The 18,646-nt window shown below is 52.6% G+C and overlaps 1 protein-coding gene across 1 annotated transcript in view; it reads right to left on the minus strand.

Annotated features, from left to right (window-relative positions):
• The window catches only part of Vac14 (VAC14 component of PIKFYVE complex), a 103,722-nt gene that overhangs the window by 41,106 nt on the left and 43,970 nt on the right, over positions 1 to 18,646 (minus strand). The window contains 1 exon segment of the mRNA XM_015496103.2: positions 10,096 to 10,252. Coding sequence (XP_015351589.1) covers positions 10,096 to 10,252 — 157 coding nt within the window.

An 18,646-nucleotide genomic window follows, 5' to 3' on the forward strand; every position in this document is an offset into this window, starting at 1 on the left:
TTACTCTCCACTCCTCTATCCAATCTCAAACCACGTAGTTAACTTTAAAAAAAATTTTTTTCTTAGTTGTAGATGGACACATTGCCTTTGTTTTATTTATTTTTATGTGGTGCTGAGAATGGAACCCAGTGCCTCACACCTGCTAGGCATGCGCTGTACTGCTGAGCTACAACCCCAGGCCCTGTAGTCAACTTCCTAATGTGTAAGGCCCTACCAGGTACTATGACTTTTTAAAAAGCAAATATCTACTCATCATCCTAATAAGTTAGATACACTTAGGGTTTACTATGCTCAGTCAAGGACAATGACAAGAGAATGGAGGAGTAAGGCAGGTACATAATCTTAGTGGTCAACAAACCTAGCAAAACTAAGAGGCAGGGGGTATGGGGGCAGGAAAGATGGTGGAATGTGATGGACATTATTACCCTAGGTACATGTATGACTGCACATACGGTGCGAGGCTACATACATCATGTACAGAGAAATGAAAAGTTGTGCTGCAACTGTGTATAAGGAATCAAATGCATCCTGCTGTCATATATCCTAATTAAAATAAAAACAAAGAGGCAAAACCCAAACTCCCTTCCCAGTGATACTTGAGAAAAAATAAGTGGTGTACATGCCAGGAGATTAAAGACAGCCAACAGTGCAAAGTATTTTAATCTGCACTAATAATTCCAGGACATTTTTAATCACTCCCCAAAGAAACCTTGTACCCAGTAGCAGTTTCCTGTTTCTCCTCCTCCAGGTCCTGGAAAGCACTACTTTCTCTCTCTATAAACTTGCCTCTTCTGGATTTTGCCCATTTAAATGGAACCCTACAGTATGTGGCTTCTTTCATGCAGCATATTTTCAAGGTTCACCTTTACTGTAGCATGTTCTTCATTCATTTTTATGGCCAAATGATAGTCCATTGTATGGACACACCATATTGTTGGCCCACTCATAAGTTGGTGGACGTTGGATTCTTTCTATTTTTTGGCTCTTATGATGCTGCTATGAACATTAATTTTCAAGCTTTTGCTTGAGCATATTTTAATTTCTTGGGTATATATCTAGCAATGGAACTGCTAGGTCACACAGTCACTCTGTTTAACTTCCTGAGGGCTGTCCTATTTTATACCCCCACCAGCCATGCAGGAGGTGTGTCGTTTCTCCTTACCGACAGCCATCTTGGTGTCGGGAAGTGGGATCTCATTGTGGTCTTGATTTGCATTCGTCTAATAACTAATAATGTTTGTGTGTTTATTGTCCATGTGACTATCTTGTCTGGAGAAATGTCTACTCAATTCCTTTGCTCATTTTTAAGTTGGGCTATTTGTCTTTTTATTGTTGAGTTTCAAGAGTTCTTCATGCACTGGATACAAGTTGAGTCACTTGTCAATTATGATTTATAAACATTTTCTCCTATTTTGGGGACTGTCTTTTAATTTTCTTGATAGTGTCCTTTGGAAGTACATGAAATTAAAAACAATTTTTTTTTTTTTTTTTTGGTGGCACTAGGAACTGAACCCAAGGCCTTGTGTATATTAGGCAAGTGCTCTACTACTGAACCACATTCCCACAAAATTTTAAATTTTGGTTAAGTCCAGTGTATTTTTTTAAAATATATTTTTTAGTTGTCAGTGGACCTTTATTTTATGTATTTATATGTGGTGCTGAGAATCACCCAGTGCCTCACACATGCTAGGCAAGTGCTCTACCACTGAGCCACCACCCCAGGCCCCCAGTGTGTCTTTTTTTCTTTGGTTGCTCATGCTTTGTTGCCCAAAGCATGTCATCGCTCTCTCAGGTGGCCTCCCTGGTCCAGGAGCCCTGTGGGAATCACAAGGCTCTCCCTGCACCAGGGAAGGGGTGACCATGTATCGGCACAGGTTGTCAGATGTGGGGTCTCTGTGGAACAGCTCCCAGAAGCATTGACCCAAGATACAATAGAGCCAGGTGCAGAACCATCCAGAGCATTACAGGTGAGTCACACAGAGGTGCCTCTCTCTATGGCTGACTGTTAGGTACAGTGGCCAGAGAGTGGCAGTAAAAACACTCCTCCCAGGAGTTGTGTCTTGCTGTTGAGCTCACACTTGCCTTACAGGGAAGCAGCTGGGAACTAGAAAAGACCTTTTTCTGTTCAGTGTTTCCCAGCTGTGGATTACTCTATGAGGATTTCTCACGAGGGGCCACACCTCCAAATCTGACCGCCCCTCCCAGACAATCCCCTGAGCTGTGTCACAGACCCGCCCTGAGTGGGGAGCCCAGCTCAAGGGCAGGTTTTGTGTAACTTCCTGCTGTTTAGACTGCTTTGTTCTGGGTCCCTGCTTGGGGCAGCCTGGCTGGGAAGGTCCTGAGTGATTCTGGAATGGCAAACAGTCTCTGCTCCCTGGTCCAGAGGGGCTGTTGGCAGAATCATGTGTCACATTCTTATAGATCGAGTTACCCTAGGCCCAGCTGGGGCTGATCCCTGAAGAGGTGGTTGTGGGCCCAGCTGTTGAGGCAGCCCCACACCATTCTCTGCATAGGAGATGAATTTGAAGGACCATGATGGCTGCTGGAGAGCACGCTGTATGCCCCATGTGTTGCAGCAGGTACCTGTGGACTGAAACCCAAGTAATAGCAGGCTTCACTCAGATGAACACCTGTGAACGCCTCTTGTCCCTGTCCCCTTCCTGGTTTTCTATGTGCACCCCCTGGCCCATCCCATTTCTATGGCCACTTAAGGCTCCCAAGAATTTTAAAGGACAAAGGGACCAATGTAGGGAGTAAAGAAAGAACTCCCGGATGGGGGCACCTGGGGCCAGAATCTCTATTCCTAAGGAGCTGGGTGCCCAGGGCAGGCCCTAGGGAGAGGTGCCCGCCTGTTGCAGCCTCACAGGGGCAGCAGGAAGAATCAGGAATGACCCTGGTCTCCTTATTTATAAGTGCTGGCAATTAAGAGCCCCTATTCAATGAGACAAAACATGCAATGCACTGGGCCTGGGGCCTTCCAAATAAATGGTAGTTGCTTTTATTAGCAAATATCTCCTCTCTTAGAGTACTCCACGGGGCAGACTGCTTTCATTCCCTGATCCTCACCATGGAGGACTGGAGGTGTGGGGGATAGTCTGGAAATGTCTGAGTGGGGAAACTTCAGATCTGGGACAAATTCATGGTGCTCTGTTGTGATGTTGCAAGGAGTAAGACAGGAGTCACCTGTGACCTCCCAACTCTACACCCAGGGAAGGAGATCAGTAAACCCCTCTACCCACCGCTGACAGATTGGCTACAGTTGCCAGGAAAGAAGGCCTGGGCTGCTGTGGACACATCTTTGCTCTCCTTACCACAGCTCCCACTCTGGGCCCAAAATGTACTTTCAATATCTAGACTCACGGTGGCCCTTAGCTGGAGGAGGAGCAGTGCAGCCACATGGAGGAAGGCCCCCCAAGCCTTCATGTTTTCCCAGAGCAGAGGCCACTGGGGAAGCATGTGAGACTCAGCCCTTGTGGTGCTCCCACTGTCAAGACTAAGAATAGCAAGCAGCTGAGCGCACCCTGACCAGGGCCATGAGTGAGCCTCAGCTGACAGGCCAGGGTGTGGTGGGAGCTGTAGGGGTGATGCCCAGGGCGTAGTCTGCATGGCCTTTTGCAATCTAGGATTCCACCTGCTGGAAAGACCACTGCCTGGAGAGAAGGAGTGGCCCAAGACAAGGCTGGGGGTCCTTCTGCCGTGGGAAGAGGTGGGGTCTGTATGGCTGGACAAGGAGGGAAGTGATTTCAGTGCCCATCAGGGTCAGGGTGAGGGGCTGGGAGACTGCTCCCAGCCCCAGTTCCCCTTTGCTCAGCCGTTCCTCTGGCCTCAGTGGTCCTTCAGGCCTGGCTGACTTTAGATGGAACCTGAGAAAGAGTTTCTCAGCCAGGGCTGCAGGCTGGGGAGGAGGGGCTGAGGTGGAGAGAGCTCGAACTCATCCAGGACTGTTATTCCAGGAACGCTAGGCCTCTGACTATGCTGATTTCCGCCTCACTGCAGCCTGCTCCTCCTGGGGGAGCTCAAGCGCCTTTACTGGCCCCTCCCGCCCACCTCTGGCTCTTGCTCATCCAGACACAGGGCTCACAGTGCTCCTTCGGGGCTAGGTGCTGCACGTGCTTGAGGAAAGGGAGGGCTCAGGATCAGGGACAGCGGCTCAGGTTCCCAATTCAGAGCGTGCCTTTGATTGCCGAGTCCAAGAATCTAAGAGGCTGTGCTTAGGTGGCATAAGTGATAGCACAGTCTTGTAGGCACATGGGAGAGTGAGTGAGTTGCCCTGGTGGGACCAGCAGGCAGAGAAGGAGAGTGGGGTTTCCATTCCCTGATCCTGTGGAGGCTGGGGTTGTGAAGAAGTGCACAGCCCCTCAGCTGAACAGATCTGCCTTCAATTTCTGGTGTGGGCAAGCAAGGAGCCTGCTGGGCTCTGGCGGGAAGGTCACGTGACCGGCTGGCTGCCCAGGGGCACACAGATGCTGTTGGGAGCCCTCAGTATACACAACCAGGCTGGTGGGGTGGTGGCTGGGGAGTCAGCCCTGCAGATGCTGCTAAGTGAAACCTGATGTGGCGACATGAGAATCTGCAGAACGTCTCACAAACAACCTTCCCTGGGATGTTTTGGATTGAGTTTTGTGGCTATGACGTGAAGGAACCTCACATGTCAGGATAAAAATAGCTCTGGCCTCAATACACAACACGAGCCACAGTTCAACAGAACCAGATGCATACACATTAGTCGCCCGGCTCAGCCTCAGCAAGGTCCCTGCTCCATTCTCCACTCTCCCTCCCTGCTGGGGTCGGGGCCATGTGCCTGGGCAGCCCCAGTGAGTGGGCATCAGGATCTGTTGCCCTGAGAATGCAGAGGAAGGGCCAGTGGCTGCTTGGAGCACCTGGGAGTTCAAGGGATCAGACCAGATCCAGGTCCTGTCACTGACCAGCAGGGTGGCAGAAGCCGTGACACCTTCTCTGAGGCCGCTTTCTCATCTGTGAGCCATCAAAGGGATAGGGAGCACAGCACGACTGGGAGACTGGTATGGATTGTGAGGGACAGGGCAGAGAAGGGGCAGCTTCCCCAAAGATTAAGTGGCTGGGAGAAAGGGAGGCCAAGTGGGGTCTTGGGTGTGTGTGGCATTTGCTGTCTGCATAGACAAAAGATGTAGCACCAATAGGACTCCAGGGACTTGATCTAGAAGGTGATCACTTTCTTCTCTGTGGGCTAGCTCTGCTGAGGTCAGTGAGGACAGGAGCATGGGGGGCCTCACTCACGTTCAAGGTCTTCCAGCTGCCTGGCTCAGAGTAAGATAGGAAACACAGTGGGCCAGGGAGAGGTTTCTAGTTAAAGGGCAGTGGAGTGCCTATATAGCAGTCTGCCACCAGGAAATGGCTGCTACTGCTACAGATCGAGGGCTGGGGCCCAGGGTAGCACTGGATGGAGGGCGAGGGCACAGCTAGGGAAGCCTCAGACCAATCAACAGGAAGGGGCCTGGGTCACAGGCTTGGCAGCCAGGGCATGAGGGGACACCTTCCTGGGCAGCGGTGCTGGGGAACCTCCTCTCGTAGCTGGTGAGGTGTCTGCCTTCCCTCATTTTAATGGACTCCAAAAAGAGGGTGCTGACCTGTGCTGAGCACCTGTGACTTGAGTAGGGCACCCAAATCACCTGTTGAGCCTGGTAAAATACGCCTCTGGGAAGCAGGGGTGGCCGGACTGTTTGCATTTCTGAAGAGTCCGGACCACTGGGGAGCAACTGAGAAGCAGGGGTGTAAGAGGTCACAGCCAGGAGGAGACAGGTGCCAACTCTACCACCCACCCAGGCAAGCAAGAAGAGCGAGTTGGTACACAGCCTTTGTGGGCGGACCACTGGAGCTGGCCCAAGCACTCGGGAGATCTCATAACACACAGGGCAGAAGCCAAAGCTGCCTCTCGGCGCAGAGTGCTTATCTAGCCCTGTCTATGTGGATGTTCCCAGAGCCCTAAAGCAACCCACTGCTGGGGAGGTGGTGTTGGGGAGGACACTCGCCTGAGTTCACAGGGCACAGGTGGGAGATCTGGAACACAGCTAGGTCCCTGCACCCACGCCCCCTCTGCTGGGGCTGAAAGGTTGTATGGGCAGAGGGCCTCTGAGGCTCGAAGAGCAAAGGCAAGTCTGGGAGATGATGTGCTGTGGCCACAGCAAGTGGAGGGACAGCAGAAGAGGAAATGAGGTGCTGCACAGTCTAAGACCAGGATGGGGGGAGGTCCCTGAAGTGGCTGTGAGGAGAGGAGTGACTCCCCAAGGAATTAACTGCCAGGCTGGGACCATGGGCTGGCACCCAGCCTAGCCCCAGACCACTGGCCCAGGCCCTAGTGCTCCTCCCCTCAGGCAGTGGAAGTCTCCACAGCTGGCAAGGGTGGGCTTCCGATTCTCCTCTGAGCATGGGGTTAGGAGGCCAGACTCTCAGGCCAGGCTCCCGGACGAGCACCAACGCCTGTCACAATCCTCAACTGAGGGAATGAGAAGAGTGCTGTTGCGAGTCAGGTGCTCACCCAGAGGAGCCACCAGTGTGAAGTGTTTGGAACACAGTTAGGTCCCAGTGAGAGCACACCAGCACTGGGGACCACTGCTGTTACTGTTACTACTGCTATGGGGGGAAATGCCCCCAAGATGACTTTCTGAATTTCTTCCAGAACTTATTCCTGCTTGGTAACAAGAAGATGCTACTGACAACTGGCAACACTGGCCTGGGCTACAAGAGATGAAACTGAAAGCAGAACATTTAATTTTTACCCATTTTTAAAACTAGAGGTGGAAATGCCTAGGCCAGTACACTGCCATGGGTGTGGTTTTATCTGACCAAGACTGGCACCATGGCAGGCAGGACAATCAGGGAAGACTGGGGTTTCAGGGCAAACATCGGTCCTGGGGTGACCTTCAGCCCCAGACTGCCACACTACTGCTGTCCTTGCTCACAGATCCTGAGGCTGTCTCGGTCTTCCCAGGCCCAGCTGTCCCAGGCCCAGCAGGGCTGTCCTAGCCCTGGAGGACAAAGACGACACTTATCCCAGTTGCCTCTTTGGTCCTGCTGAGCTTTCTGTGCAGGCTCATGACCAGGGTGGGCCTGCAGGCCTGGTCATTATTCCACCTCCCCAGAGCCTTATAGGGTCTCTGTGAACTCCCCCTAAAAGGAGATGGGACAGAGAAGGAGCCTGAGCCACAGAAAACCAAGGGTTGAGAGACAGGCAAACATGGTGTCCCTCCACTATCTTTTCTTAGGGCTGGCCACCCAGGCAGCCCCCCTATCACTCTTGAGGTAGCTTTTTGCTGGTGAGGAATGAGGGAAGTGGGGTGGGAGAGCTCAGACCCGGGCCTCTGCACTGGAGGGAGAGATGCTAATGCTAGGTCAGGCAAGAGGAAAATCCCAGGGGAGTGACTGCCTCCAGGGCCCTGGGGACCACTGCTACAGTGAATTTAGGCCAACACAGCAGCTGCCCAGGCGTGTAATGGGTCCTGCTTCCCTACCACTGCATGCGATCTGCGCCATTTGAGTTTACAGACCAGTGTGCAGGCAGGCCATTTGGTTCCTTGCAGATGCCCTGACTTCATCTTTGCTAGGCTCCTGCCTACTTTGCCTTCCAGAAAGTCCCTTTGTGGAAAGTGGGGTGATTTCCCCTTATGAGACACAGCCCTGCATTCTGTAAGTTCTCAGAGTGGTATCCTGGAGAGTCAGAGGAAAGCAGAATTTAGACAGGAAGATAGGATGGCCCTGCAGCCTCTGTCCACGTGCATGTCCGCATGGAAACAGACAGAAGGACGCTGTGCATGTGGGAGAAGCACTCTGGTAAGAGTAGTCAGCAGAGGCATGAGTGTACATTGCCGGCATGCTTTCTGACCCAAACACCACCCCACACATCCTTGGCGCCGGGTGTGCGCCTCCCAGGGCAGCTGAGGTGAGAGAGGGGAAAGGGCATGCTAGCTTTCTACATTCTTTTATTACTGGTTTGACCCTGACTTTTTAAAATCATGGACCTGCTTGTAATCTCTGATGCCAGCTGTGGGCTCACGTGTGTATCTGCCTAGAGGCTCTCACAGCCTTGAAGCCCACACGTGGGGCACAGGGTCAGGGCTGGTGGCTCGAGTGCTGTGCATTCTTGGCTGCAGCACTTCCCTGGTGTTCTTTCCAGAATGGAACTTCTTCCCATCTGGCATACTTAGCTGTTTTTCTATGAATTCCAAGTGTGTGCCTGGCTGATGTGAGCCAGTCTGACGGCCTTGGCGGCCCAGGGCGAGTCCACTACCTCAGGCTTCTAAGAAGCCCTCTCTTTGATCTTGGCAGGGCCAGGAGCTGGGGTTCAGGTCTCTTGGCTACAAAAGTCCCCTCAGCTCTTGTTCCCACATTGCTGCAGGGTCAGTTGTGTTGCCCTCAACACTCAACCCCAGCCCAGGGGCCTTAGCGGTTCCTGGACCATTTCTCCACTGGTAGAAACCCATATCTCAACCTCTCTGTGACCAGGAGAAAGAGAAAACACACCTTACAGATGAGGGAACAGCTCACCGAGGCTCCTGGGAGATCTAGGTGTCCTGCCTTTGTTTGAGGCTATGTTGCCTCACACAGGTTTCTGCTGCTGCCACACTGAGGAGGGGAGAAGATGGCGGGGCACCTGTCTCCTGGAGGGGGAAGGCTGAGGGCTGATATAGCAACTACCATCCTGCCCTTGCTGCGATCCTCTCTCTAGGCAAGAGCCTCCTGTTCCCCTCCCTGTCTCAGTGTCTCCCTACTCCCTGCTCTGTGTTCTCACACTTGACCTCCAGCATCCTTGCCATCTATCCCAGGGCCTCCAGGTTGGCTCCCACTGGCTGACCTGGGACACAGGATCGAGCATCAATTCCTATGACGAGGGACAGGGGGTGGGAGCCCCCGCAGGGGTTCCGGGGTCAGCACGAGGGAGCTGTTTCCTTGACCATGGCAGCTGACTACCCAGAGGAAACCAGGCTCATGAGCAAGGAAATGACGGCATCCGGCGGAAGTGGGAGAGCGAAGCTGGGCTGCTGCTGGAGATCCTCACTCCTCTTCTAGCTTCAGGCAGCTTGAAGCCTGGGCTCCTACATGCCTTGTGCTGTAGCACTCAGGGAACCCATGGCTTTCTGTGTCACAGGGAGGAGTCTTTGGCCTTCTGTGATCTGACCTGGCATGTCCTGGGGTGCAATGAGGCACGTGGAGCTTTGGTGACACCCTAAACTTCTCTGGCACTGGGCCTGGTCTTTGTACCCAACAGGGCTGGGCCAGTTGGCACTAGGTGGGGCAGGTATTCTCTGGGTCTGGGACCAGTATGTTGGGCTGCAGGAGGGTAGCTGCCACTGAAATGCTCCGGAAGCTGTTGGTGCCTGATGCATGGATGTCAGGACCTGATGTATGGATGTCAAGAGTGACTCAAGAACAAAGATACACCAAGGCAGACTCCCAAGATTCACTAGGTACTTTCTTCTCATCTTGTATCCCTGGGGCGTTTCCAGATAGTGTGGCTGAAGGGAGGTGTCTTCTGTGTGTCGGGGAAGGAGCTGGGTACTGAGTGGCACAGAGAGAAGAGATACCTGCTGTCTGAAAGGACAGGAAGGGTGAGCACTAGAATACCCAGGTCACCTCCATTTCTGAGGATGGCCAGGAAACAGCCAGTTGGGATTATCCTGTGTCTTCCCTGGGCTGCCTGCCATGTCAAGAGCGGTTCTGAGCTTCCCTGTGAAGGGAAAATGCCTGCCTAGTCTTCTTCCTGCGAGACCCAAGATCAAGGGCCCGACTCCTGCTCGGGGAGACTCCTGCCCAGGTAGAGATGTTCAGTTGCCTCAAATGGTTTTGTGCTTAGTCAGTGGCTCAAAAGCATCAAAGGTGTAGGGAAATGAGAGAAAGGGGTTGCGAGGGTTTCTTGGTGTTGCTGGAATGTGAGCCAGAAGGCAGCAACAGGGTGAGGTCTGTCTGCCTTTGGAGGAAATGGGTCACAGGTAGGAAACCTTGCACATCGGCAGAGCTTGGGGGCTCAAGAATGACAGCCCAAAGGCCCATTTAGCCCAGGAGGAGACCCAGCAATAGCATTTCATGGGTTTCTGAGGCTGGAATCCCCAAGGAAATACTTACTGGGAGTATTTAGCAGGCTGGTTTTGCTGGAGGTGGGCACCTGAAGCTCTGAGTGGTTGATCTGGAGGTCAGGGCCATCGGGTTGGCCTGGGTCATCTGTCTGGCCTGCGGGGGAGGAAGCAATTTCTGCCAATACCTCCAGATCCTTCAGGACGACCTGGGAAAACAAGTGGAAGATGAGGGGTGAGCTCTCTTCTACAAGCTGAGCTGCTGTGGTAGAGGTGAAGTCAGAGAGAGCCCCTGGAAGACGTATGAGAAAGGGCCTGACGACAACTGGGCTTCCTGCCACTGTAAAAGCCACCAAGACCACGACTAAGAAAGCACTCAGAAAAGTAATGAAGGAACGGACTGAACAGACCATGATGGCAGTGAATGAGGACTCTGGAGGAATCTGAGGCTGGTGAGTACCTTTCCCAAGAGCCCTTGCCTTGGGTCCCCAGGAGATGCAGGCCTCACTAGGGTGCATTTTGCACAGTGTGTCTCGGCTGGGCTGTGTAGGGGGCTGATAGTGTCCTCCAGGCCATGTTCTGCTGACACAGCAGCCTCAGACCTGCCTACCCCTACCCACAGAACACATGTTACTGCAGAGGTGTCACTGGGCCACACAGACGCCAAGGGCCCTCCACATTTGGGGCATGACTATGGACTCAGGACTGGGGACTTTCTAACGTTCAGACAAGGTACCTTAAAAGTGTTCCTTCCTAGGCTGGGGTGGGAGATGTCTGCAGCCCTACCACTGCTCTGCGTCAGGGCTGTACTGCATTCCTGCATCTGAGCCCTCTGCCTTTGGCAGGTGTACAGTCGGCTAGACCGAGCATTAGCAGACAGCACTCACAAGTGCTGTCCTTACCTGCCCTTCCAAGCATCAGAATATGGGATTTTAGCTGCTCTCAGAACATTTTTCTTCACTGGGCCTGTGGAAAATGGACCCATGACGGCTGAAAAATGTGGCTGCTACACAGCAAAGTCAGATGGCAGGAGCGAGGGCTGCCTCTCTGCCCAGGCCCAGGGTCTCTGCTCCCATGGAGAAAGGAGCCTCAGAGAGACAGAGGGAACACGGTGGGGGGAAGGAAGCAGACAGAACAGCAGCGATGTGCAGCCGGCAAGATGAGCAGACTTGGAACATGCACCTTGGCAGGCTGGGCAGAGGTCACGTACCCTGATGCCCAATTTCCCAAGCAAGTTGCTCCCCAAAGGTCAGGGAGGAGAAGTGAGATCAGGGACTCAGACAAGGGGGACAAGGGGGAGGGGGGGAAATGACTCACACAAAATTAAACAGTGAGGCAAGAATCAAGCCAAGAGTTCTCCCCAAAGTTAAACAGAGTTGCCACAGGTGTACTACCAACTCCTAGGTAGTTACCAAGAGAACTGCACATATTCACACAGAAAATTCCATATAAACATTCACAGTAGATGTTATCCTTAAGAGCCAGGCAGTAGAACAATTGAAAGGTCCATCTACCGATAAACAGATAAATGGAATGTGGCATATCCATCCCGCAGAATATTATTTGGCCATAAAAAGGAATGGCATTGACATATACTATAACAAGGAGGAACTTTGCAAACATTTGCTAAGTGAAAGAAGCCAGACAGAAAAGGCCACAAACTGCATGATGATTCCATTTATATGAAAAATCCAGAATAGGCTAATCCAAGAAGACAGAAAGTGCATTGGTGGTTGCCAGTGGCTGGGAGAAGGAAGTCTGCGGAATGAGTGCTAACGGGTACAGGGTTTCTTTTGGGGCAATAAAGATGTTCTGGAATTAAATAGTAGTGATAGTTGTACAACCGTGTGGAAATACTACAAAACTTTGGTATGAAAAAAATAAAAATCAAGCCAAATCCCTAAACTGGCATCCTAGTTCCTAATCCAATGGTACATATAAAACAATTTACTCTTGGTCTTCCCACCTGCCCAAAGTGGTAGGTTTTGCTGACACCACACTTTGAGGTCTGTGCAGGTGGACAGGGGCACATGGTTTCTGGGCAGCAAACACTTGTGGTCAAATGCACCAAGGGGGAAAGGTGTGAGCCAGCCACTGGGGCCCTCACAAGATCCCCAGTATCATGATGGACATACTGACAAGAGATGTCCTGCAGGGGCTTATTTCCATCAGAAATGATGCCTGGGAAGAACCAGCAGCACCTGAGAGGCCTGGACTTTGTGAGACGGTGACCATCCTGAGTGGCTCTGGAACCAGGCTGCAAGAGACAGGGAGGTCTGGTTCTTGGCCAAAATTAACGTTCTTACTCATTATCTGTGTCACCCGATGCACTGCACACGAGGAACCTGAGGCTTGGAGAGTCATCAGCTTGAGGCAACAGTGGAGTCTTCTTCAAATTCAGTTCTGGTTCCCAAACCTGAGCCCATTAATACTGCTACGCAGGGCTTTGTGGCCAAGACAGTCCTAACGTCCAGTCCTGACCCTGCCACTTAGCCTCCCGACCCTGGACCAGTGAACTCCATCACCCAGTCCTTCTCTTCCCAACATCTACTGAGCAGCTACTGTGGGCCAGTTCTGTGCTGGCTGCAGAGAAAGGGGTTAAGCATTTACTGATCATATAGCCAATGGACGGGAGCCAGCAACTCAGCCTGAGGGGAACTAGGAGCTTTGGAAGCATTTGAGCTTGGAATGAGGGCAGGGAGAAAGGCATTTGAAACATTCTCTAAGCCACTCATGAGTGCAGGGAACAACATGGCATATTCAAGGAAAATAAGCCTGTGGTCTACCTCCAGAGTCGGCCATAGGGCTGGAGTACGGGGTATGGGTGGAAACCAGGCCAACCGGTGGTTGGTTAGGGGAGACTGTCATGAGTTTATTAGGATCCAGACAAAGAAGCCTGGACTTCTTTTTGCTGGTAATGGAGAATCTCAGTTTCCCCATATGGGCAAATGGAGGTCTGACCTTGCAAGGCATCCTGAAGATTATAGCAGACACAGTTGTTCCTGTGTCTGAGGAGCCAACCACCTGTGGACTGAAAGTATTAGGGGGAAAAATGTGTCTACACTGAACAAGTAGACTTTTTCCTTGTAGTTATTCCCTAAATAATACAGTATGGTGACCATCTACATAGTATTAGGTATTACAAGTAATCTAGAGATGATTTTGAGTATATGGACAAGGTATACAGGTTATAGGCAACTAATACGCTACTTCATATAAGGGGTTTGAACATCCTTGGATTTAGGTGTCCATGGAGACCCTGGAACTTGTCCCCTGTGGATACTGAGGGATGACTGCAAAGCACAAAGAGCAGGCACAAAGAAAGGCTGGCTTACCACTTCTATTATACGAGCTTTGGTCCTACAGCCAAGCAGCTCAGTGGCCCTGGTTGGTGACTGGGCAGGAGTGCAGTGTAAACATGGAGGCTTCAGAAGAGAAAGCACCACCTCTGTACCACAGCCTCCAGGCCCATCCTCCCTCCCCACCGGAGAGCCCAGCTAGCAAAGCTGCATCCTTTACATTTTGAATTCTTTTATCTTAAAAAGTTTAACACCAAACGGCAAATGAATGCAAATTACACTTCAATTGCACAATTAAAGCCGGAAATGTTGTCTACAGGTTCCTTCAGTAATTCCAGCCACTCCTCTTGTGCTTACATATCAAATGGTTTTCTCTGGTCCCTGGGGCCTGGTAAAAGCCCATACCTCTGCCTGGGGCAACACATACACCTGCACACACAGCGCCCTTCCTGTCCCTTAAATAAAGCAGGATCAGAACAGTGTCACCATCTCCTTCAGTCTGCTAGAGCTGACAGGAAGGAAGAAGCTGCCTAAACAGAGAGCAAGGAACAGCTTAAGGTGGGCAGTGGGGAGCCACACAGAGGCTACGTGGTAGTTTTGACATCCAGCTCTGGCACCAATCAAGTCCAGCTGCTGGCCCATTCCCAGCTGATACACAAACCTGACTCACACCTTGAGGCTTTGATGCAAACAAATGCAGACCTACCCCAGGACAGGAGAAGAGGCCCAGGTGAGAGGAAGGCCTCAACAGTAGGGGTTCTGGGAAAAGCAACAGAGACTACTATGGGGAGCCACCCTTCCCTCTGGATCTGGATTTGAGTCTCTGCCCAGGACAGAACTTTGGTGCTCCATCCATCTGGAGACCTTGCAAAGCTTGAAGTATAGGTAGAATACTCTGGGATGAGTGATCACCACTAGGTGATCCTGGTGGCCTTGCTTACTGGGCACCCCTTCCAGGAAGGAGAAAAGGCCCCAGGAACTACAGACACTCTGTGGCCTGTCCTGCTTCGGCCTCTGGAAAAACAGATCCAGTCTTCCAGTGAGCAGGCTGGCTGGGCCCCTGACCGTGGCTGGCCTGGAATCCTGGCTCTGAGGATAGGGAATGGCTCAAAGAAAGCAAGAGGAAGCTGCACCAATTAGTATGCACTACACAGCGTTTTTTGCAAAATGAATATAAAACACTTGCGCTTTCTTTTTGTGTAAGAGAAAGAAGAGGGGAAAAGAGAGGGAGGGAGGGAGGTTAGAAGAAAGCAATATTCTGCAGGAGCAGGAGTGCCTGCCGTTTCCATGGCAGTGGGGAGCGGGGAGGGGGGTGGTAAGGACGGCCCATCAGCTGGTCCCTGGTTCTGGAGTGCAATGGGCTGGCATTGACTCCTCACTGGACTGCAGGGGTCAAGGTCAGGGGCAGCTGGGTGGAGAGCTTCTGACAGTGGCTCTGAGGGGAAGTCTCAGGGGAGAGGGCTTCTTACTCTCCAGGGGGCAGGCAGCAAAAAGGAGAAGCCAGGGAGTTCCTGAGACTTTATGCCAAAAGAGGGCAAATTTTTCCATAAGTGGAATCAACATCTAGGTGGGGCTGTGGCAGACTGTCCCCCTCCTGTGTGCCAACAGTCAAGGACAATTCTTTAGGACAGTGCTTTCCCCTTTTGCACTGGTCCAGCTGGCATCCACCTCCCAACACCTGCCTGCCCCCAGCCAGGCCCTGGAAAACCACTGGGGACTAGAGGCTCCCTGCCCTCCCCTCCCTCACCCAGAGGTGCTGTGGCTTATTCATCTGCCATCCTGGGCCTAGCTGGAGGCTAGAGGCCAGTTTTGCAAGGCTAAGTCCCCAGGCTCAGAATTCCATCCTGTCTCCTACCAAGACTCCTCGACCGAAGTCCCCGGGCAAGGCACTCTGACCTGCCCCATGGGGCAGGAAATGAAAGATGAATGGTTGTGAATAACTTCTGCCAAAGGATGGGTGGAGAAAGAAGCCTCCTACTTCAAGGTACGCCCTAGCTTGAGGACATGCTTAGGGAGCTTTTGCACAATCCTCCACTGGCTGATGAGGCCTTAGATGTCAATTGGCTCAGCCTTCCAGCTCCCACAGAGGAAACCTGCAAGCTCCGCCCAATTCAATCCTGGTCCAGGAGGAGGAATGTGCTGGTGGTACTTGTGGGAAAGGTAAATGTAGGCTCCAGGCCCTGGAAGCTCTGGTGTGGCCACTGCCAAGGGCTATCTGATGCCTCTGTCCACTGTGGCGAGGTCACAGGGCCTTGCCTGAGATGAGGGTCAGGCCAGGCTGCTCCTTAGGCTGTGAAGTGGAGCTGATATGAAGTGCACAGGCAAGGCCAACCATTCCCAGAAAGCCTTGGGGCTTTTTGCCTCCTCCCACACAGAAGCCTGCTGTGTCCTTCATGAGGGTACTGCCCAGTGGGCCAGGCCTCCTGGGCCCCTAAGCACATACAGAATGGTTCCTGCTGCCCTGGGGCTTGGGAAACAAGCCAGAGTGCTCACCCTAGGAAGCCAGGTGGAAGGCCACAGGGGCCCCTGGGAAGCCAAGAAGTGAACATCCAGAGGCACCTGCCCTGGCTCAGTAAACATGAGCTGGAGAAAGCAGCAACAGGCCCAGCCCTGACCTGGAAAAGGGGAGGCATTCTGAGAAAAACTGCTCCATAATGACTTCACAGCAACCCCGCCTTCCCCAACAAAGGGGAGCCAGATCCTGAGGAGGCATGTTCCTGCTGCCCTAAAGCTTCGGAAACCAGATTCCTATCTCCTGTGGTAGGGGAGAGCCCAAGAGACGTGGGGCAGTCTGAGTGGGCTCAGCTCACTGACCAGCCAACCTCCTACTTGTTCACCTTCTCATAAAATGTTTCTGGGCACCTACTATAGGCTGGACAGACCGTCTTCTCAGAGCACAGCCTAAGGTGCCATCATAAAGGGTGACCAGGGTCTGAATGGACAGGGTGGGCTGGGCATAAAGACAGAAGGGTTGTGGTCCAGCCCTGAGGTGCAGGAGGAGGTGTATACGTGTGTATGTGGTGGGGGTGGGGGAGCAGGGGAAGGGGACTGAGAGAAAGAAACAAGGCTCTGAATGGAACAGCTTAGTGGAGATCTTGACCAAGTTCTGAAACTTCTCTGGGTCTCAGCTTCTTCTTAAGTGAAATGGGGAAAAGCACAGAGCCCACCTTGCCAGGGCTGCTGTGAAGACGGAGGAAGGCTGCGCACACAGCGTGCTGAGCCAGGGCTGGGATACAGCGAGCGTGAAGCGGTAGCTTTCTCTGTTAGCAGCTAGGACTGTTAGCAGTCCCTGTCCTCACACACATTCTGGCCTGGCCCGTGTGCCCTGTGAACTGCCCACAGGGAGCTGCCAGGGAAATGCAGGTGATTCAGCTTTGGCCATCTCCAGAGCCAGAGGAGAAACCAACATATAACTTGGAAGACATTTTGACTTCTGAAGATGCCAGCAGCAGTGTGTGAACTCAGGGGGCCCTGGCCTGGCCACCACACCTAGGGTGATGGGGAGAGGGCATCAGGGTGGAGAGCTGGGGGGTATGGCTTTTAGCTCCCAAATTAGAGCTCATGCTAATCCACAGCTGTGGCTATCAATCAGGGGTGTGCACCCCATTCTCCTGGGAGTTGGTAAATGTCAGCACCCAGCACATTGGCCTGGCTTGAGGGGGCAAGTCAGGAAGTCCGGGGTAAGACCCACGCAGATAGCTTTTCAAAGCTACAGAGGACTCTGGTACAGTGGGCTTTAGCTCCAGGTTGTTGGATAGGCCCCTCGAGGTGATATCACTTCCTGAGTTCAAGGCCAGATGGGCTGTGTGGGTGGGACCAGGGCCAGGTAGCATGCTCAGCCCTGCAGGTAACTTGGCTCTAGAGCCTGGCTCTGTGAAAACCCCCACCCCCAGTCCCAGGGGAAGGCCATCATTAACAGGCTCCCCTTTTAGGTGTTCCTGCCTGCAGCCCCAGCCCTGGAAAAGAAGGCTCCCTTTCTGTTGTCTTCTAAGCCCAACCTCTGCCTCCACGAGGAACCAGGCAGTAGTCCACGGCCCCTACCCCACTCATACCAGTTACTATGCACAGCCTGGGAAGGATCCAGACAGACATAAACTTAAAAACCCTCCTGGCACACAAACATGTCTTAATGAAGAGGGTGTTGATAGTTATTATGAGTTATTATGAGTCCCTCAGTTATTATGAGGGACTGACCACAGTTATTACAAGTCCCTCCTCTACTCTGGGGTGGCTGACGGGAGACTGAGAAAAACGTGTGAAGAATGAGAAGCAGCAGAGGCCCTCTTGGCAGGTACAATCTGGGCCTGTCACCTTCCTGTTCCTCTCTCTGGCAACACTGCTGACGATTTATTTCAGAAGACCCAAATCCTCCATTGCCCCTAGCAGTGGCTGTGGGGGTGCAGATGTTGACAGCTTGGGCCTGGCTGGATCCAAGGAGGAAGGCCTAGGGATTGTGACTGTGTCCAGCATCTTGGCCTTGCAGGCAGGTGACTCCTCTCCCTGCTCAGCACTCTCTCCTTGCAGGGTCAGCTGAGGGAAAACAGGGTCCAGTGCCCTGGCAGGTCTCTGGAGCTACGGCAGGAGAAGGCCAGGGCTGTCCGGGCAGGCCCTGCACACCTTCTCACATGGGGAGCCTCCTTGCAAGGAGAATCAAGTTCTTGGCTGCTAACACATCACCCTTTAGTCCTTGGGGTGGAGGTTTCACCTTACCGAGTGATCTGATTTTAAAGAAATCTGCAGAACTGAGGCGGTAGTGAAGGGGTCGTTCTTGTTTGTTTTGAAGAGTGGATGGAATGAAAATTGGAGTGAAATAAAAACTGAGGCAGGGAACTGAGAAGGAAAAAACAAGTCCCATTCTTAGGAAGACTACCCACTTTTCAGCAGGCAGCATTAGCATTCTAGGCAGTGGAGTCGGGACCACACAAATTCTGAGCTGGAAGGGAGCACCGACAACCCAGTTCAACCCCAGCATCTCAGGGAAGAAAACTGAGGGGAGATGTCGTGTAACCTGCCTGGGTCCACAGGGAGTGGATGGCGTGGGCCCAGAAGCCTCCCTCCTCCTCCTCCCCACCCCTCGGTGGTCCAGCCACTGGCCTAGCCCTGGCTGCAGGGAGAGAGCCTCTGGCCTGAACCCTGGAGGGGTGCTGCCAGAAGGGGCCTCTAACTAATTGGAAGCCCCCAATTTTGGGAGAGACACTAGGACGGCCAATTTCCAACGGAAGGCCCTCCCTCTGGAAACGGGCAAGAGCAGCCGAGGTTGCTCTGGAACCTCACAGGACCAGAGCCTTTTACACCATTCCTCCC

The sequence above is a fragment of the Marmota marmota genome, unplaced genomic scaffold, assembly GCF_001458135.2.
Source record: "Marmota marmota marmota unplaced genomic scaffold, marMar, whole genome shotgun sequence".
Taxonomy (NCBI): domain Eukaryota; kingdom Metazoa; phylum Chordata; class Mammalia; order Rodentia; family Sciuridae; genus Marmota; species Marmota marmota.